This window comes from Salvelinus fontinalis, unplaced genomic scaffold, assembly GCF_029448725.1.
Source record: "Salvelinus fontinalis isolate EN_2023a unplaced genomic scaffold, ASM2944872v1 scaffold_0171, whole genome shotgun sequence".
NCBI classification, from domain to species: Eukaryota; Metazoa; Chordata; class Actinopteri; order Salmoniformes; family Salmonidae; genus Salvelinus; species Salvelinus fontinalis.
The window spans coordinates 240,452-265,136 of NW_026600380.1; the positions used below are offsets into that span (position 1 = coordinate 240,452).

General features: G+C 40.7%; 2 protein-coding genes across 3 annotated transcripts; both read right to left on the bottom strand.

Annotated features, from left to right (window-relative positions):
* Positions 1–97: 97 nt before the first annotated feature.
* On the bottom strand, positions 98–955 carry LOC129844089 (phosphoinositide-interacting protein-like). The gene is made up of 2 exons (XM_055912463.1): positions 782–955; positions 98–502 (listed from the first exon to the last, which is right to left on the bottom strand). Exons 1-2 carry the CDS (start codon positions 953–955, stop codon positions 98–100), a joined length of 579 nt encoding a protein of 192 aa, XP_055768438.1.
* A 736-nt stretch (positions 956–1,691) lies between these two features.
* On the bottom strand, positions 1,692–23,534 carry LOC129844083 (eukaryotic peptide chain release factor GTP-binding subunit ERF3A-like). Of its 2 annotated transcripts, XM_055912452.1 has the most exons (14): positions 23,062–23,533; positions 21,062–21,109; positions 11,417–11,665; positions 10,995–11,028; positions 10,768–10,845; positions 10,476–10,656; positions 10,052–10,206; positions 9,614–9,754; positions 9,283–9,376; positions 8,884–8,964; positions 8,447–8,620; positions 8,224–8,313; positions 7,908–8,076; positions 1,692–2,532 (listed from the first exon to the last, which is right to left on the bottom strand). In XM_055912452.1, the coding sequence occupies exons 1-14, from the start codon at positions 23,252–23,254 to the stop codon at positions 2,480–2,482; spliced, it is 1,740 nt and encodes a 579-aa protein (XP_055768427.1). In that variant the 5' UTR covers positions 23,255–23,533; the 3' UTR covers positions 1,692–2,479. The 2 variants fall into 2 exon arrangements, with proteins under 2 accessions (XP_055768427.1, XP_055768429.1); XM_055912454.1 differs by lacking the exon at positions 21,062–21,109 and having other exon boundaries at positions 23,062–23,534.
* Between the last annotated feature and the right edge of the window lie 1,151 nt (positions 23,535–24,685).

The window sequence follows — 24,685 nt, forward strand, 5'->3', positions numbered from 1 at the left end:
GTGCTTTTCAGAATTATGTTGGGAGAAAACCCCACTAACACGGTTGATCTACTCTACAAAACAGAACATAGTTTTAGCTTGAAGAGTCCATGGCTCTTCAGTGCTGTTCGTGCACCTGAAGCGCCTTGCCATTGACCTTGGTCAGAGCCTTGTGCTCTAGTCTCTGTTTCACCACGGGCACCCACACCAGCCCCGTGACCAGGAACATGAGCCCCACAGAAAGGAACACAGGACCCAGCAGGTAGGGCACGTTCCCCACCTGGGTGAAGTAGAGCAGGGAGAGGGCCGTGCCCAAGCCGAACAGCACTCCGCCGATAAGGATGGCCAGGATGGGCCTGGTGAAGTAGTACCAGCAGGGGACGTCAGTGCCCAGGGTGACCCCGTCAGGGACATGGTTCAGTGGGGTCGTTGCTTCAGAGTCCTGGGTCTCATGGTTGGTGCGGCTGGTTTTACGATCCATGTCTGACACCCTGACCACTGTGGATTGCATCCTTGGGTTGTGCTGAGGAAGGGATAACAAATCAGAACAGACACCACTTAAAAGTATAGGACTTTTTCAATCACTGATACTTCACAGATATACATTCAGAGATGTACGGTTTACTATTTTATCAACCAATCTGTCATTGCAGAGCTCACCATTTCAGATCTTATTTGACTTAATAAAATTGCAATAAAACTACATGTAAAAAGAAATTCCATCCCATTTTTACATTCAATCAAATCCTGTAGTCTCCAATTTAATTCAAAACCATTAAAAAAAAACGATGTCCTCACTTACCATTAGGCGTTTCGCCTGTGTTGCCTCGCTCTTTGCCCAGTGTTGGTCAGAGGCTGGCTGGCTGCTCCTCTGATGACTACTGTCAAAACCACTACTATGGCCAAAGCCACGCCCACACAGAACAGTGACCCCACCCTGTAGTTCCCTATCCCGCTCTGTGTCCCTCCATGTCATGACAATCTCTGCTTTGCTCCAGTTGACATACAGTATATTCTCCCCACATGGCATTTTAGGCTATGTATTATGGGAAAATGGAACAGTACATTATTCTTTCGAAGATGTCAGTTGGAAGGGCTATGGCCACCATGACTGTTTTTGATGGGGCCGGATGGCCAAATTCTACAAATAATATCAATTGAATATTGTACATTTGAATGCTACAAATTGATATAATTTAAGTTTGAAAAGGCATGATGCTTATGGAGAATGCGTAATTTATGGTATGGGAGAGTATTATAGACATTCTAATTGGGTCCAGATGTCAGTTGTGTATGGATAATTAGGTTAGCGTAAATACAAGTCATGTTTGATTTATTAAATTGATCTGTGATTAAAACAATATCCATTAGAGTAAAACTTGAAAGGGAGAGAAGAGGCGCCACCTGCTGGTCATGTAATTTAGTAGAGTATAAAAGGTACACAAGTGGTCATCATTACACACAGGCAAATATCAGCTGTAGGGCACATTCTGTATGGGTTGAAAAAGTATTTTAGGCTTAGAGAAAAGGACTGCCTGAACACACTTGTGCCATGAAACAGCTCTACTAAATTCCATCTTTCTCACAGGGTAAAGACACATTTTTTTGGTATGCATGATAAAGATTAAATGACAAATGTCATGTCAACTTAATTATATTTTTCCTCTAACGTTAAACACTTCTGTGAAACAGCCCAAATAAAGAACGAGCACTTCTCCAATTTTTATATTTTATTGTCATAGTAGTTTGCTTTAATAACATGTGAAGGCGCTCAAGCACACCGCCAGAACGCCATATAAGAGAAACCAAAAGTGGGTAAAAGCAATGGGAGACATGTACAAGTAGGGTTGCAAAAATCCGTTAATTTTCACAAAATTCCCAGGTTTTCCAGAAATCCTGGCTGGAGGATTCCGGATTCCCTGCCTATTCCCCCTTGATTGTGAATTTTGTGAAGTTAGTGGATATTTGCAACCCTTTGTACAACCAAGATAATAACAGTTTGGTTTCAACTTGTTAAATTCTCAAACATCTTTTTTTGTAAATAATATATTTTTATGTATTACAAACAAATCCTGGTCCTCGTCTGGTTACAGATATAACTGCTGCCATTTTACATTTTCAATGGAAGAAAAAATGAAAATAAAAAAAACTGGAAGAGAAAACAATTGTGTTTTATGGTCATGAGTTGACCAGAGTAGGGGTGTGAGGGAATGGTTTGGGGGCAGGGCCCAACCCAAATATGGCATAGCTGAGCTCTCAATATGAGAAAGCTGACTCGTGTGTACTTGATCTCGTTTTTCATTTGCTTAAAAACAGGTTTCTTTTTCAGAGAAGTTTTTTAAGCTGATCATCGACAGGTCAAGGGGGGAGAGAAGAGAGGGCCGCGAGCAGAGTTGCCGTCACCGCCGCCTGTGTTCCCATCAATGACCCCTGACCCCACCTCTTCACCACCACCCCACCATGGTGCCGGACTGTGACCGGGGACTCCCATGCAACCGCTTCAGTCCCTCTCAGCAACGAGCTTCAGCACCTTACCAATGGCAATGGTCTTACCTGGGGAGAGGACACAGAGATGTAGGTTAACAGCAAAGCCCCTGTCTACTCATGTCCAAATGGGCTAGTTTTAAATGAAAATCAAAACGTCATAAGTGGAGCCCCTCCACTCTCCGACCCCCTCCTACAGACTTTCTCCTCTTTTGGGTCCCATCCCCTCTACCCCACTCCCCAACCAACAGTACTTTTTCACCACGAATGCAACTCAACCACTAACAGACTTTAATCTAGGGCTGGGCAATATGACCAAAATATTCTATCACGGAGAAGAAAATAAAATAAATGATGTTATGACTTTTTAGTCTTTGAATAATAACATTTGTACATTTGCTTTATGAGTAATGAGTGATCCTAGGGTGGCAACGCATACATTCTAAGTGATTTCAATGAATCTTTCCCCATTCTGATTGTTTTATACTGTTCGATTCAACCAAAACAAATGTTAGCCGTTATCATTTCTGCATCTCCTGCACTCAATTGCAGTGGTGGGAAAAATTACCCAATTGTCAAACTTGAGCAAAAGTAAAGATACGTTAACTTCTCTAGGGTAGGGGGCAGCATTTTCACATTTGGATGAAAAGCATACCCAAATTCAACTGCCAGCTACTCATCCCCAGTAGATAAGATATGCATAGTATTAGTAAATTTGGATAGACAACACTGAAGTTTCTAAAACTGTTTTTAGGTCACTGTCTTTTCAATGAGTTTATTGGAAAACCAGATTTCTAAGCAAATTTCTTGCAGTTCCTATGGCTTCCACTGGATGTCAACAGTCTTGAGAAATAGGTTGAGGTTATTCCTTTGTGTAATGAAGAAATACGGCCATCTTGAAGTCGAGTCACTCCAGGTGTCGTGTTTGATTGAAGTGCATGTGCAAAAGGCATGCTACATTTCATTTTAATCCTGTATTGAACACAGATCATCCCGCCTTCAATTTGATTGATTATTAACGTTAAAAAAATACCTAAAGTTATATTACAAAAGTAGTTTGAAATTTTTGGGCAAAGTTTACAGGTAACCTTTGAAATATTTTGTCATCACGTTTGAGCAAGTTGTAACCTGTGTTTTACTGGATCAAACGCGCCAAATAAATGAACATTTTGGATATATATCGACGGAATTAATTGAACAAAAGGACAATTTCTTATGTTTATGGGACATATATGAGTGCCAACAACTGAAGCGCGTCAAAGGCATGAATTATATTTTTATTTCTGCGTTTTGTATCGTGCCTACAGGCTTGAAATATGCTTCTCCCTCTGTTTACTATTGTGCTATCCTCAGATAAAAGCATCGTATGCTTTCGCCGAAAAGCCTATTTGAATTCTGACTCGTTGGCTGGATTCACAACCAGTGTAGTTTAATTTGGTATCTTTCATGTGTGATTTAATGAAAGTTAGATTTTATAGTAATTTAGCGCTCTGCATTTTCTCAGGCTTTTTGCCAAGTGATACAGTAGCGTCTTGCCTAAACTCAGATTTTTGGATATAAATATGAACTTTCCTGTACAAAAAATACATGTATTGCGTAACATGAAGTCCTATGAGTGTCATCTGATGAGGATTATCAAAAGGTAGTGATTAATTTTCTCTATTTCTGCTTTTTGTTACTGCTCTCTTTATCTGGAAAAATGGCTGTCGTTTTCTGTGACTTGGCTCATACCTAATATAATCGTTTGGTGTGCTTTCGTCGTAAAACCTTTTTGAAATCGGACACTTTGGCTGGATTTACAACAAGTGTAGCTTTAAAATGGTGTAAAATACTTGTATGCTTGAGGAATTTAAATGGGATTTCTGTTTTGAATTTGGCGCCCTGCAGTTTCACTGGCTGTTGACGAGGTGGGACGCTACCGTCCCACATACCCTAGAAAGGTTAATAGAAAATTACTCAAAAGTGAAAATCACCCAGTAAAATACTGGAGTAAAAGTATTTGGTTTTAAATATACTTAAGTATAAAAAGTAAATGTAATTGCTTAAATGTACGTAAGTATAAAAAGTAAAAAATAATTTAAAATTCCTTATTTTAAGCAAATCAGACGGCACCATTTTCTTGCTTACGGATAGCCAGGGGCACACTCCAACAAATCACCAATAATTTACAAACAAAGCATTTGTGTTTAGTGAGTCCTCCAGGTCAGAGGCAGTACATGACCAGGGATGTTCTCTTGACAAGTGCGTGAATTGGACCATTGTCCTGTCCTGCTAAGCATTCAAAATGTAACGAGTACTTTAACGTGTCAGGGAAAATGTATGGAGTAAAAAGTAAATTATTTTCTTTAGGAATGTAGTGAGGTAAAATTGTCAAAAAAATTAGTAAAGTACAGATACAAAAAAAAACAAAAAAACTTAAGTAGCACGTGAAAGTATTTTTAGTTAAGTAGCACGTGAAAGTATTTTTAGTTAAGTAGCACGTGAAAGTATTTTTAGTTAAGTAGCACGTGAAAGTATTTTTAGTTAAGTAGCACGTGAAAGTTTTTTAGTTAAGTAGCGCGTGAAAGTATTTTTAGTTAAGTAGCACGTGAAAGTATTTTTAGTTAAGTAGCACGTGAAAGTATTTTTAGTTAAGTAGCACGTGAAAGTATTTTTAGTTAAGTAGCACGTGAAAGTATTTTTAGTTAAGTAGCACGTGAAAGTATTTTTAGTTAAGTAGCACGTGAAAGTTTTTTTAGTTAAGTAGCGCGTGAAAGTTTTTTAGTTAAGTAGCGCGTGAAAGTATTTTTAGTTAAGTAGCACGTGAAAGTATTTTTAGTTAAGTAGCACGTGAAAGTATTTTTAGTTAAGTAGCACGTGAAAGTATTTTTAGTTAAGTAGCACGTGAAAGTATTTTTAGTTAAGTAGCACGTGAAAGTATTTTTAGTTAAGTAGCACGTGAAAGTATTTTTAGTTAAGTAGCACGTGAAAGTATTTTTAGTTAAGTAGCACGTGAAAGTATTTTTAGTTAAGTAGCACGTGAAAGTATTTTTAGTTAAGTAGCACGTGAAAGTATTTTTAGTTAAGTAGCACGTGAAAGTATTTTTAGTTAAGTAGCACGTGAAAGTATTTTTAGTTAAGTAGCACGTGAAAGTATTTTTAGTTAAGTAGCACGTGAAAGTTTTTTAGTTAAGTAGCGCGTGAAAGTATTTTTAGTTAAGTAGCACGTGAAAGTATTTTTAGTTAAGTAGCACGTGAAAGTATTTTTAGTTAAGTAGCACGTGAAAGTATTTTTAGTTAAGTAGCACGTGAAAGTATTTTTAGTTAAGTAGCACGTGAAAGTATTTTTAGTTAAGTAGCACGTGAAAGTTTTTTTAGTTAAGTAGCACGTGAAAGTTTTTTAGTTAAGTAGCGCGTGAAAGTTTTTTAGTTAAGTAGCGCGTGAAAGTATTTTTAGTTAAGTAGCACGTGAAAGTATTTTTAGTTAAGTAGCACGTGAAAGTATTTTTAGTTAAGTAGCACGTGAAAGTATTTTTAGTTAAGTAGCACGTGAAAGTATTTTTAGTTAAGTAGCACGTGAAAGTATTTTTAGTTAAGTAGCACGTGAAAGTATTTTTAGTTAAGTAGCACGTGAAAGTATTTTTAGTTAAGTAGCACGTGAAAGTATTTTTAGTTAAGTAGCACGTGAAAGTATTTTTAGTTAAGTAGCACGTGAAAGTATTTTTAGTTAAGTAGCACGTGAAAGTATTTTTAGTTAAGTAGCACGTGAAAGTATTTTTAGTTAAGTAGCACGTGAAAGTATTTTTAGTTAAGTAGCACGTGAAAGTATTTTTAGTTAAGTAGCACGTGAAAGTATTTTTAGTTAAGTAGCACGTGAAAGTATTTTTAGTTAAGTAGCACGTGAAAGTATTTTTAGTTAAGTAGCACGTGAAAGTATTTTTAGTTAAGTAGCACGTGAAAGTATTTTTAGTTAAGTAGCACGTGAAAGTATTTTTAGTTAAGTAGTACATGAAAGTATTTTTAGTTAAGTAGTACGTGAAAGTATTTTTAGTTAAATAGTACTTGAAAGTATTTTTTGTTAAGTAGTACTTGAAAGTATTTTTTAGTTAAGTAGTATGTGAAAGTATTTTTAACCACTGCTCAATTGAGAATTTCCATACTGCCATGTAGGGCTGCACGATATGGGAAAATAATCAAGGACTTATTTTTAACCAAATGTTGCAATGACCTGCGAATTAGAGTAAAACTGTTTGAATCATGGAAAAATGACTATTCTAATTCTATAGTTAGAATATAATAGTGGGCACTTTGAATATAGTGTTTGAGATGACAACGAATTAAAATACCAGGGAGGAGTTATTGTGACAGGGAAAGAACTAAAGTGTTGATACGTGTTTCCTCGGGAACCCTATAAGCTTTGGCTACATTGCATGTTCTCTCGTAACTACTTCATGTAGCTAACATTCTTGCTTTGCATATTCCTCTTTTATTTACATTTACATTTACATTTAAGTCATTTAGCAGACGCTCTTATCCAGAGCGACTTACAAATTGGTGCATTCACCTTATGATATCCAGTGGAACAGCCACTTTACAATAGTGCATATTTAGAAGATACTGTTGCACAAACATGCTGATTTAAGTCTACACCACCACTGGTATTATCAGGCTGTATTAGCTAGCTATGTTTGCTCTTACTCAGTACATTTATTAGCTAGCTAGCTATTAGCATTAGTGGCTAACAATTAGCGTCTCACAATATTTAGGACAACTTGCTAAGAAAAGTCAAACTAGCCGTTTGCTGAAGTAAGAAACACACTAATAGTGGATTTATATTAAGAAGCAAAGTGAAAACAGCATTGTTGTCATCAACATTGTTACATGTGCTGCATTGACCATGCAGACTCAACGCAAGTGTCTCCTGGTTGAGGAACATTAAATGCACTCATTGAGTGACAGGGGGCGTGGATAGGTCTGTGTGGAAAGTGGCACGAAGAGAAAGAGCGGAGAGAGATGACTCAAGTAGCGAAGTAACCTAGAAAAATTGACATTACACATGGCGTATCACATTTAACAAACCAAACATTCAAATACCGGTATAGAAGGTAAAGTAAAAACCCAAACCGGTTGATCCCTGCATCAATACCAGTATATCATAAAATACAGTATATCACCCAGCCCTACTTTAACCTTGGTTTCAGTTTGGACTACATTTAAACCATTGTTCCTTCCAGCATGGCCATTTAGGGACTACTAACATTTTACATACACTTTCATCATTCAACAGACGCTCTTATCCAGAGCGACTTACATAAGTAATCAGGGTTAAGTGCCTTGCTCAAGGGCAAATCGCCATTTTTCAAGTAGTCAGCTTGGGGATTCGACCGAGAGACCTTTCCTTTACTGGCTCAATGCTAGGCTACCTGCTGCCTACTAACAGTCCCAGTGATGGCAGAGGCCCGTACCTTCATCCCGTAGGGTGAACCGTCCCATCTGGGGGAAGTCTTTGAAGGTTTCAAGGCAGATGGTTCCGGCGGTGCGCAGACGGGCAATGCACACCTGGTCCTGTTTCACAAAGCGCGGTCGCGTCTTACTTTTCTCTCCCGACTTCTTGTCTACCAGACAGATTAAGGCCTAGATATGGAGCGGAACCATCACAATAACTATACTGGCATGTCTTTAAAACACTATTTGTCAGGTGCAGATCAAAGGGAATACATTGCAGATTCAAAATGAAGATGGTTCCTTCTGTAGGTTATGGCATTATGACAGTATCTTTACCGTAATTTGCACTTCTTCGATGCAGGTGTGGATGTGGAGGACAGCATTGTAACCAGGGCAGATAATGGACTTGTGTTCAATGATGACAATCTGTGAGAACACACAACACAATACTGAGTAAAATCAAACACCAATAAATCCAATATGTTTGCCATTAGGGCGACATTCAGACAGGACTACGGTCCAACTCCAACCACCTTAGTATCTGTGGTGACTGGCATACCTGGGCGTCAAAGGTGCGTCCAGAGTGGCAGAGGTTCTCAGCGTTACAGAGGATGAAGCCTGGCAGGATCTCCTCCTCCTCGATGCCCTTCAGTCTTAGCTTCAGGTTCTCTCCAGGAGAAGCATCGTCTGTCTCCACATCATCACTCAGCAGGCTCAACACCTCCACTGTGTGCTACAGGGAGGGATGGAAGGGATACGCAGCCATTAACACACTTTCATAATAAGAGATGGAGCGAACACCTTTATGGTAAAAAACAACAACAGAGGGAGATACCGTGTGGCACAGAGTGAAATGGAAAATAGGAGAAGAAAAGACCTATGACTAAACAACTCTGGCTTAAGATACTTGCCACCACATTAGCTAGGATTAGCTATAGCTCTAATGCTCTGATGGGCGTTGGATGTTCCATGGAAGGCTGCTGGAGAATGTCTTACCCTGTTTGGCATCATGACAAGCTGCTGTGCTTTACTGATGGACCCTGACTCCAGTTTCCCCAGGATGACAGTACCCATGTCCTATAGGGTGGGGAACAACAGTAGAAAGAGGCCAGATTAAGTAACCCAAGTCAGAAGAAGGTCTTCTACAGTTGTGTGAGAGGCTTAAAAACTAGTGTGGTTTAATAGGCTTTTTATTACCAGGAAATAGGATGTTACATGTACAGTGTAGCTGCTGATGTGGGCAGTACGAATGACATGGCTCACTACAGTTGTTAACCATCAAAATACTGTCATGTAAAGGACAACCATACCTAAATAAACACTTAAATTAGTTGGTAGCCATATTTATGGCAATAGAATAAAAATATGAAGGTTTCATAATGTGGTCGTCTTCACCTTGTATTTGTCTACGATGGGTAATCTGACTGGTCCGTCGCTCACTCTGTTTAAGTTTGGCAAACTGTCCAGATGTGGAATGAATGGTAACCCCCTGGAAGACAGACAGAGAGGAGATAAACAGGTCAGGACAGTAGCGGCAGGAGAATATTCAATACATTCACACTGGAACGTTATAGTACCTTTGGCGTGGCTTCGTTAACAGAGAAGGAAGAAGCGTTTCTTACTGGACAAAAACAGATAGTACCTCTCCATTTTGGATTGTTTTCTTCCGTTTCGTACCTAGTGAACACAGCCCAGGAACAGCAGTGTAAAAGCTGGTGATACTCACGTATACCAAGTGCACGACTCAACAGGCTCCTTGAGGTTGGCTCCTGTGAGGCCGGAGCAGGGCATGAAGTGAATGTCTTTCTTGGGGTTGAAGCCAACCTTCTTCAAAAATGGCACTAGTTTTTCCTTGCATTCTTCGTACCTGAGGTTTCAGGTAAAAAAAAAAAAAAAAGTGGGTTGAGCTGGATTTCAGATGCATGAGAATAAATGTTAAACTCTCGAGCAAATTTTGAAATGATGTCAATGTATGCATGATTTCCGTTAAGGTTCTACAAAGACACTACATCAACAAAGGATTCCACCCTAGGCTTTGACCATCCCTATATCATCTTGTCTGTAATGGGTGTTATCATGTTTATGGAAACTGGAGCAAGCACTCATGACTACCAGTTTCCTGTAGCCTGATGTGATTTCTGTGCTCTAAGTGGTAACTGCGCACCTCTCTAGGCTCCAGTTCACTGTGGGGTCGTCCATTTTGTTGACGAGGATGATCAGATGCTTCACCCCCGCCGTTTTGGCCAACATGGCGTGCTCCCGTGTCTGTCCACCCTTCTCAAAGCCCGTCTCAAACTCTCCCTTCCTGGCTGAGATCACCTAGGCAGGAGAAATACACATTGAAAATCATTCAAGGAACCATGACATTAGTGTGTAGATTTCAAAATAATGTATTTTACGATCAGGTAAACAAATATTTATCATGGTCCCTTCTTAATTTCAAATCGTTATTTTTATAATCTTTATATTTACCATTTCAAGAGATCTTTGTCTCGCAACTGGATATTTTGGTATTTGCAGCCACAAGTTATTTCAGCCCCCCCACCCACATACACACCTTGAAAAACAGCATGACACTATGGACTCACCAGCACAGCCAGGTCAGCTTGCGACGCTCCTCCGATCATATTGGGCACAAAGCTTTTGTGGCCTGGCGCATCCAGGATGGTAAAGTGCTTTTTCTCAGTTTCAAAGTACGCTCTGCCCACCTCCACAGTCTTCCCCTTGTCTCGCTCCTCCTGGTTAGTGTCCAGAGCCCAGGAAAGGTACCTGGCAGACAGAGGAAGGGAGGGGGTTAAACCCTTGTTATACTGAAAGGCTTTAGTCATATACCATATACCTTTTGCAGTAGACCCTGGTAAAAAGCAGAGTTTAACTCACCAGGTTTCCCTGTTCTTCTCCTTGGCTTCTCTTTCGTACTTCTCCAGAGTTCTCTTCTCCACCATGCCTGTTAAATACCTATCAGTGAGGAAGGGGATAACCAGAGGGCGTGATGAAGAGAGAGGGGGAAGGAGCAAAGAGTGGAGGGGTGGTGAGAAATGCAACAGGTGTTAAAAGCCCCATTGGACTGAATGAATCATAACCACAACAGAAAGAGAGATACTCACATGATTTGACCTCCGATGGTAGACTTGCCAGCATCTAGGGAGAGATGAGGGACAACAGGGAGTGGTGAGAGCAGATAAAAATGGCCTGTGCTGTCTAGCCTTGTAACAGGGCCGATTAAATGAAAAATAAATACAAAACATTGCCTGGTTTTCCACTGTTTCCTATTAAGCCAATAGCATCGTTTCCCCTAGATTTGTTTCTTTGACAGATCCCCCAATCAGCAATCCAGGTGTGACAGTGACAACTATACACCATGGATGTTTTATAGGGCTGCCAATAAACATGTTTTATTGGATCAAATGAAACCCCATGAAATAACAGAGCAACGCCGAGATGACCCACACACCTAAGTGATAGTAGGTGAAACCACTGCAATAGCCATGAAAAAGAGGAAGAAAGAAACAGATGTGCCCCCACTCACCAACATGACCGATGAACACCACGTTCACATGTTCCTTCTTGGGCGCGTCTGGTGGGAGGGCGACCACTTTAGGCATGATTGGCAAGTCTTCCTCCTCCTCTAGGACTTCCTCCTCCAGAATCTCCTCAACAACTATTGGTCCCCCGTCGCCACCAGGCCCTCCTCCTGGTTCTTCCTCATTGGGCTCCACCCCTTTCAGGTCCCATGTCTCCTCTGTGGTCATTTCAGAGTCGCCGTTCTCCACCGGGGCTGACCAGTGACAAACCGAACAGAGCATTAGTGGTGTGGAATAAGTAATCATGATTTAAGTTTGAAAATAGATTCGTCTGGTCTCAGGTTTGATGTGAAAAAGCCTACCACCGTAGCTAAGAATTTGGTAAATTAAGTTTCTCTACAAATGTTTTAGTTTAGATAGATAAAACACATGTAATTAGTTTGCCATAATATTTAATATTCAAAGGGGAAAACCTAACTAGGGCTACACTACAGGCTGGCAATGATGCAGAGTACTGATACAGTACAGTTAGAGCATATTAATTAGCCATGAGGGTATTGTTCTACGAAGCTTGTTAATGGTTACTACAGCTAAACTTCTGGCATAAGATTTTACAGCTAAAGCTACAGAATGCCAAATCTACAGAACATTAGAGCTTAAGGTCAGAGTTCATTCCAATAACATTGATACAATTTCCCTTCTGATTTCTAGAAAAGGCCATTTAACACCTGAAATAGTGTAACCATTCAGCACCCTATAGGCTTTAAAGACCGTAGTAGTGAAGACAGACCATGCGGACACTTGGAGAGCATGGCTCATCATTCCAACTATGAGACAGTGAAATCCGTAGTGTTTAATCCTGGTCCTGAGGACCCAAAGCGGTGCACATTTAGTTAACTTAGTACTACACACCTGATTCCACTTAATCAAAGGTTAAATTAGTTGATTAGCAAAATCAGGTGTGCAATGCTAGGGGGAAAAACTAGCATGTCTACCCCTTTGGTTCCCCAGGACCAGGAAACACTTGCAGCAGAATATGGGTTAGAGGTCAGTGAGTGCTCCAAGGCAGCCTGGGCCCGGACCCGTTTGGCTGGACTTCAAGCCTTTCTTCCATCCTGCACATTCATAACTTTTAGCCTAATGTAAATTATGTAAGACCTCAACAGTAAGGAAGGCTGAAGTCATTTTGCCAGTCACAGGAAAAGTCAGACTAATTGAATGGAGTGGCCGGGGATCATTCTGGACCCCTCTTCCCAACAGCGAAAGGTTCCAAAGCTTCTGCACATGTCGGATTCTCTACTTTACCCACAGTCTCTGCTCTACTCAGACGAATGGTGCTCATTCAATAAAGTTAGATCAAAGCTGAATCAATGTCTGCTAGATCACATAATGATAGTCTTCTACATAATATAATAACTAGTATAATGTTCCTAGTTACTCTTGTCCAAAACTCAAAATAAGTGCTTTGATTTAAACTAAACACACAGGTAGGCTATGCTACAGCTTCTTAACACCATCTGCTCTAAACTTCACTCACTGGCTCGGTTACCATCCAATTGACCACAGGTTCACGCTAACATTCTCAAATCTGTATAAAAACCAACATGCGCATTTCCCCACCAGAGATGTGTTTCCATCAAAGGTACCCGTTGCAGATATAAGGCTGTGCGTGATGACAGTGCACATAAAAATACCCCTTGCGTGTCAAGTTAAATGGGTTTCCTGCACATTTTCAACTGATGGGTTTCTCACAAAAAATGTGCGTTATATAGTGTGTGCCAACTCTGGAATTGGCACACGCGCTCTAGCCAACAGCGCTATCTGCATAATTTTGACTAAAGAGCACATATAACCTACCTGATATTATGATTATTTTAGACAAAAAAGCGAGATCATTTTAAATGTGTCAAAACGGCATCCAAGCATCGATCATCATGTCACCAGAATAAGACCCTCAACCTCAATATTTATAGGAAAGGAGCGTCAAGCTCATCACCTTGAACTTTCACCACCCTGTGAAGTTCATCAACTTATTTCATCTGTAGCCTAATAGGCCTAAACCGCATGCTTTCACAACGAGTCGTAGTGGGAGGACCAAACATGCCATCGACTGATTCCAAGTTTATGATGGTTATTATATCAAGACCTTTAATATAATTCAGTTAAACCAACAAAAAGATCCCATATTGTCTAGCGTAGTTAGTTTTGTCGACATTTTGAAAGTTCCCCACATTTCACTCCCATCATGGCCTGTCACAATGTTTTATCCAACGTACTTTACTCCCATAAAAAAATGGATGAAAACCTGGTTACTGCTCATCATTTTAGACAACTGCAGGCTACTTCCAAACTGTAGAACTCAAGATCTAAATGAAAATCCCCATGAAACTGATTGAGATCCAATGGTTGGTATATGCAGACGTTTCATCTGTAAAACTTTAATTATACTTCACCATGAGGTTGAGTGCACACTTTGGGGTAAAGTGGAAAATGGAATAGGCAGAGGCTACAAATACAGAGTTTCCAGCCCCGCCGCTAACTTCTCAAAACGAATGAGACGAATCATGTTCTGCGCATGTTATTTCACACACACAAGTCTCTCTTTACTCAATTCAATGGGCTTTATTGGCATGGGAAACATGTTTACATTGCCAAAGCAAGTGAAGTGGATAATATACAAAAGTGAAACAAACTATGCTTTACTCACACTTTACTGAACCCTCAACCAATTTGATTGACATGTAGCCCGTCTAGCTGCCTCAGTTCTGGAAAGCTGATTGAAACGAACATTCAAAAAATATATATGAAGGCTCTGTCTGTTCTAACAGATATTGCTGTAGCACAAGCAAGATGTAAGTCTGCATTTTGCATTGGCAAAAAACAATTAGTTTTGTGATGAAATCTTTTGATTTATGCCGACATATTTACTGATAAAGAACTCTGCCTCCCAGTAGCCAACGCTGTTGACAAGGGTTCTAACGGTTCACCAAACCCATTTAGGTGGGTATGGCAGTTTTTGTGTCATGGTTCGGTAAAGCGGAAAATGAAATGCCAACAGTTACCAATTCCATTTATGATCATGAGTCATAATACCTGATGAGAGCACAATCAGGAATACCAACACTGTATTTTCTTAAATGAAAACATACGATTACCCATCAACAACAATAAAATAAAAGTGCAATATGTGTGTAAAATCAATATGTAAACATGACTCAGACATTGTGTAGGCCTATGCTATAATGTTTTCTTACAAAGAAAAATATGCACACGTGTGACTCGAGTGAGGCGCATCTGTAGCACAATAGTTCTCATTACCTACTCCAGGGTAAAGTGATGGGCTGTCACAGTGAAGTAGCTCTGTAGCCCTGGTGGTCCATCCATCTGTAGTAAGTGCAACACAGGGTGCATTGGTCAATTAATTGACAATTTCCTCTTTAGCTTGCTTGCATAGAGGGGGGACTAACACCTGTTTGCTGAAACAGGTGCGAGAGGGCAAAGTTCATAACGTGGCTTGAGCACTTTCGAGGTGATGAAACCCCCTATTCTTCTCAACAAACGAGAATGGGCGCAAATATCTGCAGCTATAAAACATAGCTATCGCTCTTGTAATTTCTGTGGCAGAATCAGCTGGAAAGGGTTGCTTGAATGCAGAGGGGAGACAGTTATTGTATTGCATTTCCATCTTGCGCCACTGAGGTGAAGTCGGCTTAAATGTGTCATGTTCGAGGCGTTGGCAGTTGAAAATGCATTTTTGTTGATCAGTGGTGACATACTCTGTTCATTGCCGGTGTAATCTTCTGGGAAGCGAAAAGGTTTCCAAACTGGAGATTTAAACAACGGAGAATCGTCCTGGTTTTTCAAACACACCACCCCCACTCTACAGAACTAGTTCCCGGCTGCGCCTCACAAAAGAACAGATTGAAATGCGCCAAATAAGATTTGAGTTTTGATTACAATGTGCGCATAAGCTCCAGTTGTTAACTTCTTTGATATATGGGGCAGCATTTTCACTTTTGGATGAATTGCGTGCCCTTAGTGAACTGCCTCCTACTCTGTCCCAGATGCTAATATATGCATATTATTATTAGTATTGGATAGAAAACACTCTGAAGTTTCTAAAACTGTTTGAATGATGTCTGAGTATAACAGAACTCATATGGCAGGCAAAAACATGAGAAAAATCCAAACAGGAACTGAGAATTCTGAGACTGGTCATTGTTAAAGTCATCGCCTATTCAATTCCCTGTAATATATGGATCTGTTTGCACTTCATACGCCTTCCACTAGATGTCAACAGTCTGTAGAACGTGGAATGAAGCTTATGCTGTGGGACCAGATGGGAGGTGTTTGAGTCAGTGGTCTGGCAGATTGCCAGTTGTTGGTCACGCGCATTCCTCATGATATCGCCATGCGTTTCATTACTTATACAGACATGAAGAAATGCTCCGGTTGGAACGTTATTGGATATAAATGATAACATAGTGAAGATTGATTCTCTACTAAGTTTGACCAGTTTATTCGACTTGTAATATAACTTTGAGGTTTACGTCCGACGTTTGCCTGCATCTGCGCGAGCGTTTGGACACGTGTACTACACATGCTAGCAAAAGTAGCTAATTGGACATAAGTAATGGACATTATCGAACAAAACAACGATTTATTGTGGAACTAGGATTCCTGGCACTGCATTCTGATGAAGATAATCAAAGGTACGGGAATATTTATGATGTAATTTCGTATTTCTGTTGACTCCAACATGGCGGAGAAATGTTGTTAAATCTGAGCGCCGTCTCAGATTATTGCATGGTGTGCTTTTTACGTAAAGTTTTTTTTACATTTTAAATCTGACACAGCAGTTGCATTAAGAACAAGTGTATCTTTAATTCTGTGTAAAACATGTATCTTTCATCACAGTTTATGAGTATTTCTGTTATTTGACATGGCTCTCTGCAATTACTCCGGATATTTTGGAGGCATTTCTGAACATGGCGCCAATGTAAACCCCAGATTTGTGGATATATATACACACATTATCAAACAAAAACATAAATGTATTGTATAACATGATGTCCTACGAGTGTCATCCGATGAAGATTATCAAAGGTTAGTGAGTAATATTATCTCTATTTCTGCTATGTGTGACTACAATCTTCTGCAGGGAAAATGGCTGTGTTTTTCTGTGGCTATGTACTGAGCTAACAATCGTTTGGTGTGCTTTCCCCGTAAATCCTTTTTGAAAACAGACATGTTGGCAGGATTCACAACATGTGTAGCTTTAATTTGGTGTCTTTCATGAAAAATTTATTTTTATAGTAATACATTTGAATTTGGCGCGCTACTTTTTTTCTGGATTTTGGCCAAGTTGGACGTTAACTTCTCTAGGATATGTGGGACGCTAACGGGATAGCCCAATTTTTTCCTTCCCAACTTTGACTTACTTGAGGCATACAACGCAGCGCAGGCCTAGCATTTTGATTTGAGTATTTATGTATTCATTCAGGTTCACAGTGCGGAATGAACCAAGGTCCCTGTACCAAACGGCTCAGTACGAATGTTTGTACCGTTACACCCGTATTATTGACTGCCTGTCTGAGTCTTGCTTTGTTGATAGGCTGTATACATACAGCTTGCCTAAATAACAACCCCCCCATGAAAAAGAAATTGCCCGTTGCGTCGTGCTTATGTTCGCTTTGATTACTGTTACAACAGACAAAGAACAGTGTTTCTTCGAACAAGTGGCAGCGGAGTCACGGAGTGAGCAAGCACTGAGCAGTAGCTCAAAGGACTCGGAGGGGAAAGCACCCAGAGTATCCTGCACATGCGCAGAAATCTCTCTTTAGTCCAAAACTTCAGTTTCGCAGAAAATTAGGAACTGCAGCCACTAAATGGAATAAGGCACCAAGTTGCCACACCAGACATCAAGTTTGGTCTTTGTCTGCACCAAAACGAGCCAGCATCAATCTGTTTATTATGACACAGTACAGCACCCTCACAGAATTCACTGGCATTACAACACACCTTAATTTGTACTTATAATAGAGAGGTTGGGTTCTTGTCTAAATATAATGTAACAAGACATTAGCTAGTCAATTGGCAGTCATCTACACATAGACTAGAAGGGACACACAGCGGTCAAAAATAGCTGACATACAGAACGCTTCCATGGCAACAATGAATGTGCACAAAAAATGTATTCTAGAAGCTGTACTAGATACATGTTAGAACTTTGTGACTGCTAATTGAGAAGACTGAGACCCACAAGCATCAATTAGTGATTCATACCAGTGACAGTTGCTTTGGTGGACGTTGAACAGTGGATTGACTGGATTTACGGAGGACTTTGTTAGAGGCCAGAGGCTGGGCCATAGATTGTGAGGCTAGCTAAGCTATTCATGGATAATGCTGAACAGAGCAAAATGACCACAGGTGTAAAACACACACGTATACATACTAGAGGTCGACCGATTAATCGGAATGGCCGATTTCAAGTTTTCATAACAATCGGAAATCGGTATTTTTGGGCGCCATTGTCTTTTTTACAGATTTATTTCATCTTTATTTAACTAGGCAAGTCAGTTAAGAACACATTCTTATTTTCAATGACGGCCACGACGGATTTTTTACCATGTCAGCGCGGGGGATCCAATCTTGCAACCTTACAGTTAACTAGTCCAATGCTCTAACACTGATAACATTGCACTCCACGAGGAGCCTGCCTGTGCCGCGAATGCAGTAAGCTAAGGTAAATTGCTAGCTAGCATTAAACTTATCTTATAAAAAACAATCGATCAATGACTGTCATTGCTCCAATATGTACTTAACCATAAACATCAATGCCTTTCTTAAAATCAATACACAAGTATATACACTGCTCAAAAAAATAAAGGGAACACTTAAACAACACAATGTAACTCCAAGTCAATCACACTTCTGTGAAATCAAACTGTCCACTTAGGAAGCAACACTGATTGACAATACATTTCACATGCTGTTGTGCAAATGGAATAGACAAAGGGTGGAAATTATAGGCAAATAGCAAGACACACCCCAATGAAGTAGTGGTTCTGCAGGTGGTGAACACAGACCACTTCTCAGTTCCTATGCTTCCTGGCTGATGTTTTGGTCACTTTTGAATGCTGGGTGTGCTTTCACTCTAGTGTTAGCATGAGACAACCCTCACAAGTGGCTCAGGTAGTGTAGTGCAGCTCATCCAGGATGGCACATCAATGCGAGCTGTGGCAAGAAGGTTTGCTGTGTCTGTCAGCGCAGTGTCAAGAGCATGGAGGCGCTACCAGGAGACAGGCCGGTACATCAGCAGACATGGGGGAGGCCGTAGCAGGGCAACAACCCAGCAACAGGACCGCTATCTCCGCCTTTGTGCAAGGAGGAGCACTGCCAGAGCCCCGCAAAATGACCTCCAGCAGGCCACAAATGTGCATGTGTCTGCTCAAACGGCCAGAAACAGACTCCATGAGGGTGGTATGAGGGCCCGACGTCCACAGGTGGGGGTTGTGCTTACAGCCCAACACCGTGCAGGACGTTTGGCATTTGCCAGAGAACACCAAGATTGGCAAATTCTCCACTGGCGCCATGTGCTCTTCACAGATGAAAGCAGGTTCACACTGAGCACATGTGACAGACGTGACAGAGTCTGGAGACGCCGTGGAGAACGTTCTGCTGCCTGCAACATCCTCCAGCATGACCGGTTTGGCGGTGGGTCAGTCATGGTGTGGGGTGGCATTTCTTTGTGGGGCCGCACAGCCCTCCATGTGCTCGCCAGAGGTAGCCTGACTGCCATTAGGTACCGAGATGAGATCCTCAGACCCCTTGTGAGACCATATGCTGACACATGCACATTTGTGGCCTGCTGGAAGTCATTTTGCAGGGCTCTGGCAGTGCTCCTCCTTGCACAAAGCCGGAAGTAGCGGTCCTGCTGCTGGGTTGTTGCCCTCCTACGGCCTCCTCCACATCTCCTGATGTACTGGCCTGTCTCCTGGTAGCGCCTCCATGCTCTGGACACTACGCTGACAGACACAGCAAACTTTCTTGCCACAGCTCGCATTCATGTGCCATCCTGGATGAGCTGCACTACCTGAGCCACTTGTGTGGGTTGTAGACTCCATCTCATGCTACCACTAGAGTGAGAGCACCGCCAGCATTCAAAAGTGACCAAAACATCAGCCAGGAAGCATAGGAACTGAGAAGTGGTCTGTGTTCACCACCTGCAGAACCACTACTTCATTGGGGTGTGTCTTGCTAATTGCCTATAATTTCCACCCTTTGTCTATTCCATTTGCACAACAGCATGTGAAATGTATTGTCAATCAGTGTTACTTCCTAAGTGGACAGTTTGATTGCACAGAAGTGTGATTGACTTGGAGTTACATTGTGTTGTTTAAGCGTTCCCTTTATTTTTGTGAGCAGTGTATTTTTAAACCTGCATATTTAGCTAAAAGAAACCCAGGTTAGCAGGCAATATTAACCAGGTGAAATTGTGTCATTTCTCTTGCGTTCATTGCACGCAGAGTCTGGGTATATGCAACAGCTTTGGCCGCTGGCTCTTTGCGAACTAATTTGCCAGAATTTTACGTAATTATGACAACATTGAAGGTTGTGCAATGTAACAGGAATATTTAGACTCATGGATGCCACCCGTTAGATAAAATACGGAATGGAATAAACGTTTTGTTTGAGGTGATAGTTTCCGGATTAGTCAAAAGTATATGGTTTAGAGAGAAATAGTCGACGCGTTGTAATTCCTGTAATAACATGCGGCTGAACTTGACAGGGGTTCCTTCGTTATTTTACCGTTCATGTCTTCCATAGAGAATGTCTTGATCTACTTCAAATAAGGTCTGTGTTTTGTGCAGGCTTAAACCGCCTCTACGTTTTGATACCCGTGTAAATCTCACTAGGATAAGGTAACGTTTATCAACATATTTTCATAAATCCACTCTACAAAAAAAATGATCTTCGCTTATATTTAGCCAATATTGATCAGAGTTACCTTGTCCTATGGATATCTACACAGTTATAAAATTGGCAAGGTGGTGTAAGCCTACACGAAACAGACCTTATTTTAAGTGAATCTAAAAATATCCTATGGAATAAATGAAGGAACCGCGTTTCAGATTTTGCTAGAAGGTGTCATGGGAATTATGACTCGCACTTTGGTCGTCAATTCTTACCATGCCCATTATTAAAATAGGATTTCCTGCATATAGAAATGACAGTTTTTGTTTTCAACATTCATCACAGGTAACTTAATCTCTATTTTTATTCAAACAGTTGAGAGTATTTGTCTCCTAAGCAGACTATTCAGTATCATTGTCACTTCAGAGCTGTGTGTGTGTGTGTGTGTGTATTTACGTATTATATTAAGTACATTTACATTACATTTAAGTCATTTAGCAGACGCTCTTATCCAATTACAAAAATAAAAGTGTTCATTGTTCATTCAGTATTGTTGCAGTTGTCATTATTACAAAAATGTGTTTGTGTGTGTGTATGATATATATATATACAATGTTATTATATATATTTTTTTAAATATATAAACCGGCCGATTAATCGGTATCGGCTTTTTTGTCCTCCAATAATCTGTATCGGTATTGAAAAATCATAATCGGTCGACCTCTAATACATACCTGCAGTTTCTGCGACCTCCATGGTGGCAACAACTGGTTCAACGTCCGCTATAAAAAAAGAGGTAGAGCGTATTCACATTAACACTTCTTCCATCAGACACTTTCATCAAATAAAATTTAAGGTGGGATTGGTGTGAAATCTACCGACCAGCGCACTTCCAGTCTACCACAATGGTCACAACTAATACACTTCTTATGAGGCCAACAAACTGCAACACCAGTTCCCCCAGTTAACTGGTTCGCAATATGTACTATAGACAGGTTGGTTGTTTAGCAACAACCAAAGCCTGCGCAACTATGGGGCAAAACATACGGGTTGGCTTAGATTGTTGACAACATGTAAACTATATTTCTTCAACTTTCATTGAAACATTTTTTGCAAAATCAGCACCTGTGATCTCAAATACATTGTTACAGTTCTTGGTTAGCTAGAAAATTTCAGTTAACATGGAATCAGTTAAAACACCTAAACACAAGACATGGTCTTAAGAACAAGATGAAACTGGATGACAGTAGTCACAATTCCCCACATGGCAGTTTCTTGTCATTGTTGGTAGCCATCTGGCCATCTAGAATCACAACATCCGACTTCTGCCCCATTGAAGCGTCAACCACTTGAGACATTGTCAGCTAACCCATCTATACGCAACAACCCACCAACAGCTTGATGTTTAGTATACTTTTACTGGGCTGCCATTTTCGTCAAGAGCAGTTGAATATCTTTAGTATAAACACACATTGGTGATGTCCATCAACAGCAGAAAGCCTGTACAGGCGTGTTCGGCAGGTTAACAGGTAAGCTGATGTTAAAGGATAAGAAAACGGCCGTAGGTCAAAAATATCAGACTGGGAAAATAGCTAGATTTGAATCCCCTCGTGACTTACAAGTTAGTATTGCCTAATAGAGAATGCATAACTACCACAACCTAAGAGCTTTTCTAGAAAGGATGGTAATTTATGTTTCAAGACGAAGCACCTTACATATTCCCCTCCATAACTGACCAAAACATGCCTCTGCTCATTTTCATTACATCAAAAAGTAAGAGAGAAACCTCTATGAATGGCTCTGACTAGTTATTTCGGTTTTCTTGGTCTGCTCAAATGGGACACTTTGTTCACAAGTTTGTCTTCCACTTATGGACCATATGTAAAGCAAGATCGTCCACGTCACACCAATAATGTCAACACTAGTTACCAGTTCCTAAAGTTATCATGTCTTGCCCTTTATAAGGGGCAAGGTTGTATCCGTTCAAATAATTACTAGTTATTTATCTACAGTAGCTAGTTGGGTACATATCTTGAACTCCTAACTTACATTGTGGGAAGGGTATTATAGACAACAAAAAAAGTACAATTGTCTTAGCTAGCCATTTCTGACTACACAGCCCACGTAGACAGTAAAAAAAATGTGGGACCGTTTGTCTTACCAACGTTAGGTACACAATTGTCACACGACTGACATAGGATAGGCTAACTAACGTTAAACTTGGTTATTCCAGTAACTAACATTTGGTAAAATAAGGTTTGCTACTTTACCTAGTTAACTAAAACCTCGAATGTCCAAAACCTCACATATGGTTAATATTAGCTAACGTATGTAACTATAGACACTGTCGGCGACAGTTGGCTAAAAGCAAGCTAAGTTAGCTAACCGGCAACTAGCTAGTAAATAGTGGTTAGAAACATAACGTTACTATAGTTAGCTAAAACCTACCGAAAATATTAGCTACAAACAAGCCATTAACAACCGAATACAGCTAACGTTACAGTAACTTAGCTAACTAACAAACTAACGTTCGGATGCTAACTAACTAGCCTAGCTAAATACCGTTAATTTGGTAACTAATGCTTGCCTTTAACGTTAACTAGCTACTTTATGCGGTCTCTGAAGTGTAGACGCATGTGTGTTGTGGAGTTTGTTAGCTAGCAAACTAAGTTAACTTGCTAACAAGCTAGCTAACCATCTAGCCAAACGCAAACGTGAGTGACCACGAACTTACCACCGGAATCAGGATCTTCCGAGGGGCCTTTCTGAAAGAAGGACGGGACAAATTCGACGGCATTTATGTTGGGGACAAACGGTTTGGCATTCACGTTGAGGGCGGCGAATTCGGAATCGAGTTTCCCGTCAACCGGGGCCTCAACATCATCCTCTTGTTCCCAGGAATCAGGGGCAGCGTCTCTCGGGTCCATCGTGGGTCTTTGCTAGATGTTCACTACTGTGGATAAATACTTGCGTTACGCAGTTGCTGAAATGGCTAGTGTTCGCCCCTATTATTAACAAGTTGTTGAGGTCACCCGATAAAATTAATCAAACTTCCCCTGTCTAATGTCTAATATGTGTTCGATTTACTTGCAATAAAATAGCCGGTTTCTCTCGGTAAAGGGATACGCGAAAGCAAGATTCGACTCAGCACTCCCAGCAAGTCCTCGTGTGCTGCTGACTCTCCCCAACCGATGGGAGCGACAACCAGTTGCATACTGGGAGATGCTGTGCATTGCAAGTGTCGCCGTTATTCGGTAGAACGTAGTGGAGGAAGTTAGAAAACTACATTTCCATACACACGGAAAGCACACGTTTTACGTCAACGTTGCTGACCCATCTTGCAGGTTCAACATTTTTGGGTTCCGATTCGGCAAACGTTGCATGAGACGCTCAAAGGCCAGTCTGAACAGTGAAAATAATTATTTACAGAACACACGTATCCCGTTTAAACTTCAATTCCATTACCTCAAATTAACATCTCGCAGAAAAATCTAGGAACTGCATCTGCAACAAACTATCACTGGATGTTTTTGTATAGGCCTGTCTGTGAGTTTGAGTTCTTTCCACAGTATAGGCCTTCTCTATTGACAGACAGTGGGTATCTAATGGCATTGCAGTCCATTTCACATAAGTAAACATATGCAAGTTTAGTTCATTTTCATTCCCATTGAAATAAACGCAACATGCAACAATTTCAACGTGTTTACTGAGTTACTGTTCATAGAAGGAAATCAGTCAATTGAAATACATTCGTTAGGCCCTAATATATGGATTTAACGTGACTGGGGAGCCAGGCCCAGCCAACCAGAATGAGTTTTTCCTCACAAAGGGCTTTATTACAGACAGAAATACTCCTACTTCTTGATATGCCACACCTGTCAAGTGACTGGATTATCTTGGCAAATGAGTAATGCACACTAACAGGGATGTAAATAAATATTTTGCACAAAATTTGAGAGTTAAGCTTTTTGTGCATATGGATAATTTGTGGAATATTTTATTTCAGCTCATGAAACATGGGACCAACACTACATGTTGCGTTTATAATTTTGTTCTGTATGGACAATGCTGAGGTTCAGCTGAGGCCTTGGTGCAAAGTACTAATTTTGCCACTAGGGAGAGACAATGTCTAGCAAAATGTCTAGCAAAGACCCACGATGGACGCGAGAGACGCTGCCCCTGATTCCTGGGAACAAGAGGATGATGTTGAGGCCCCGGTTGACGGGAAACTCGATTCCGGTACTAAATCAGGATTTCAATGATGTTGACTGTGGAATTACTGATAACTTGGTAACTAACAACTTGCTAACTAACAATTTGATTAACACCTTTGACTTGTACATTTAAGAGTCCCTGCA

What these genes read in the sequence shown, in the direction of transcription:
- LOC129844089 (XM_055912463.1), bottom strand. Translation starts at nt 955, where the DNA reads ATGACATGGAGGGACACAGAGCGGGATAGGGAACTACAGGGTGGGGTC. An exon ending in CACAGGCGAAACGCCTAATG is followed by an intron (nt 503 to 781) that starts GTAAGTGAGGAC and finishes TCCCTTCCTCAG; the next exon opens with CACAACCCAAGGATGCAATC.
- LOC129844083 (XM_055912452.1), bottom strand. Translation starts at nt 23,254, where the DNA reads ATGGACCCGAGAGACGCTGCCCCTGATTCCTGGGAACAAGAGGATGAT. An exon ending in GGAGGTCGCAGAAACTGCAG is followed by an intron (nt 11,666 to 21,061) that starts GTATGTATTAGA and finishes GTCACTGGTCAG; the next exon opens with CCCCGGTGGAGAACGGCGAC. An exon ending in GGTGTTCATCGGTCATGTTG is followed by an intron (nt 11,029 to 11,416) that starts GTGAGTGGGGGC and finishes ATCTCTCCCTAG; the next exon opens with ATGCTGGCAAGTCTACCATC.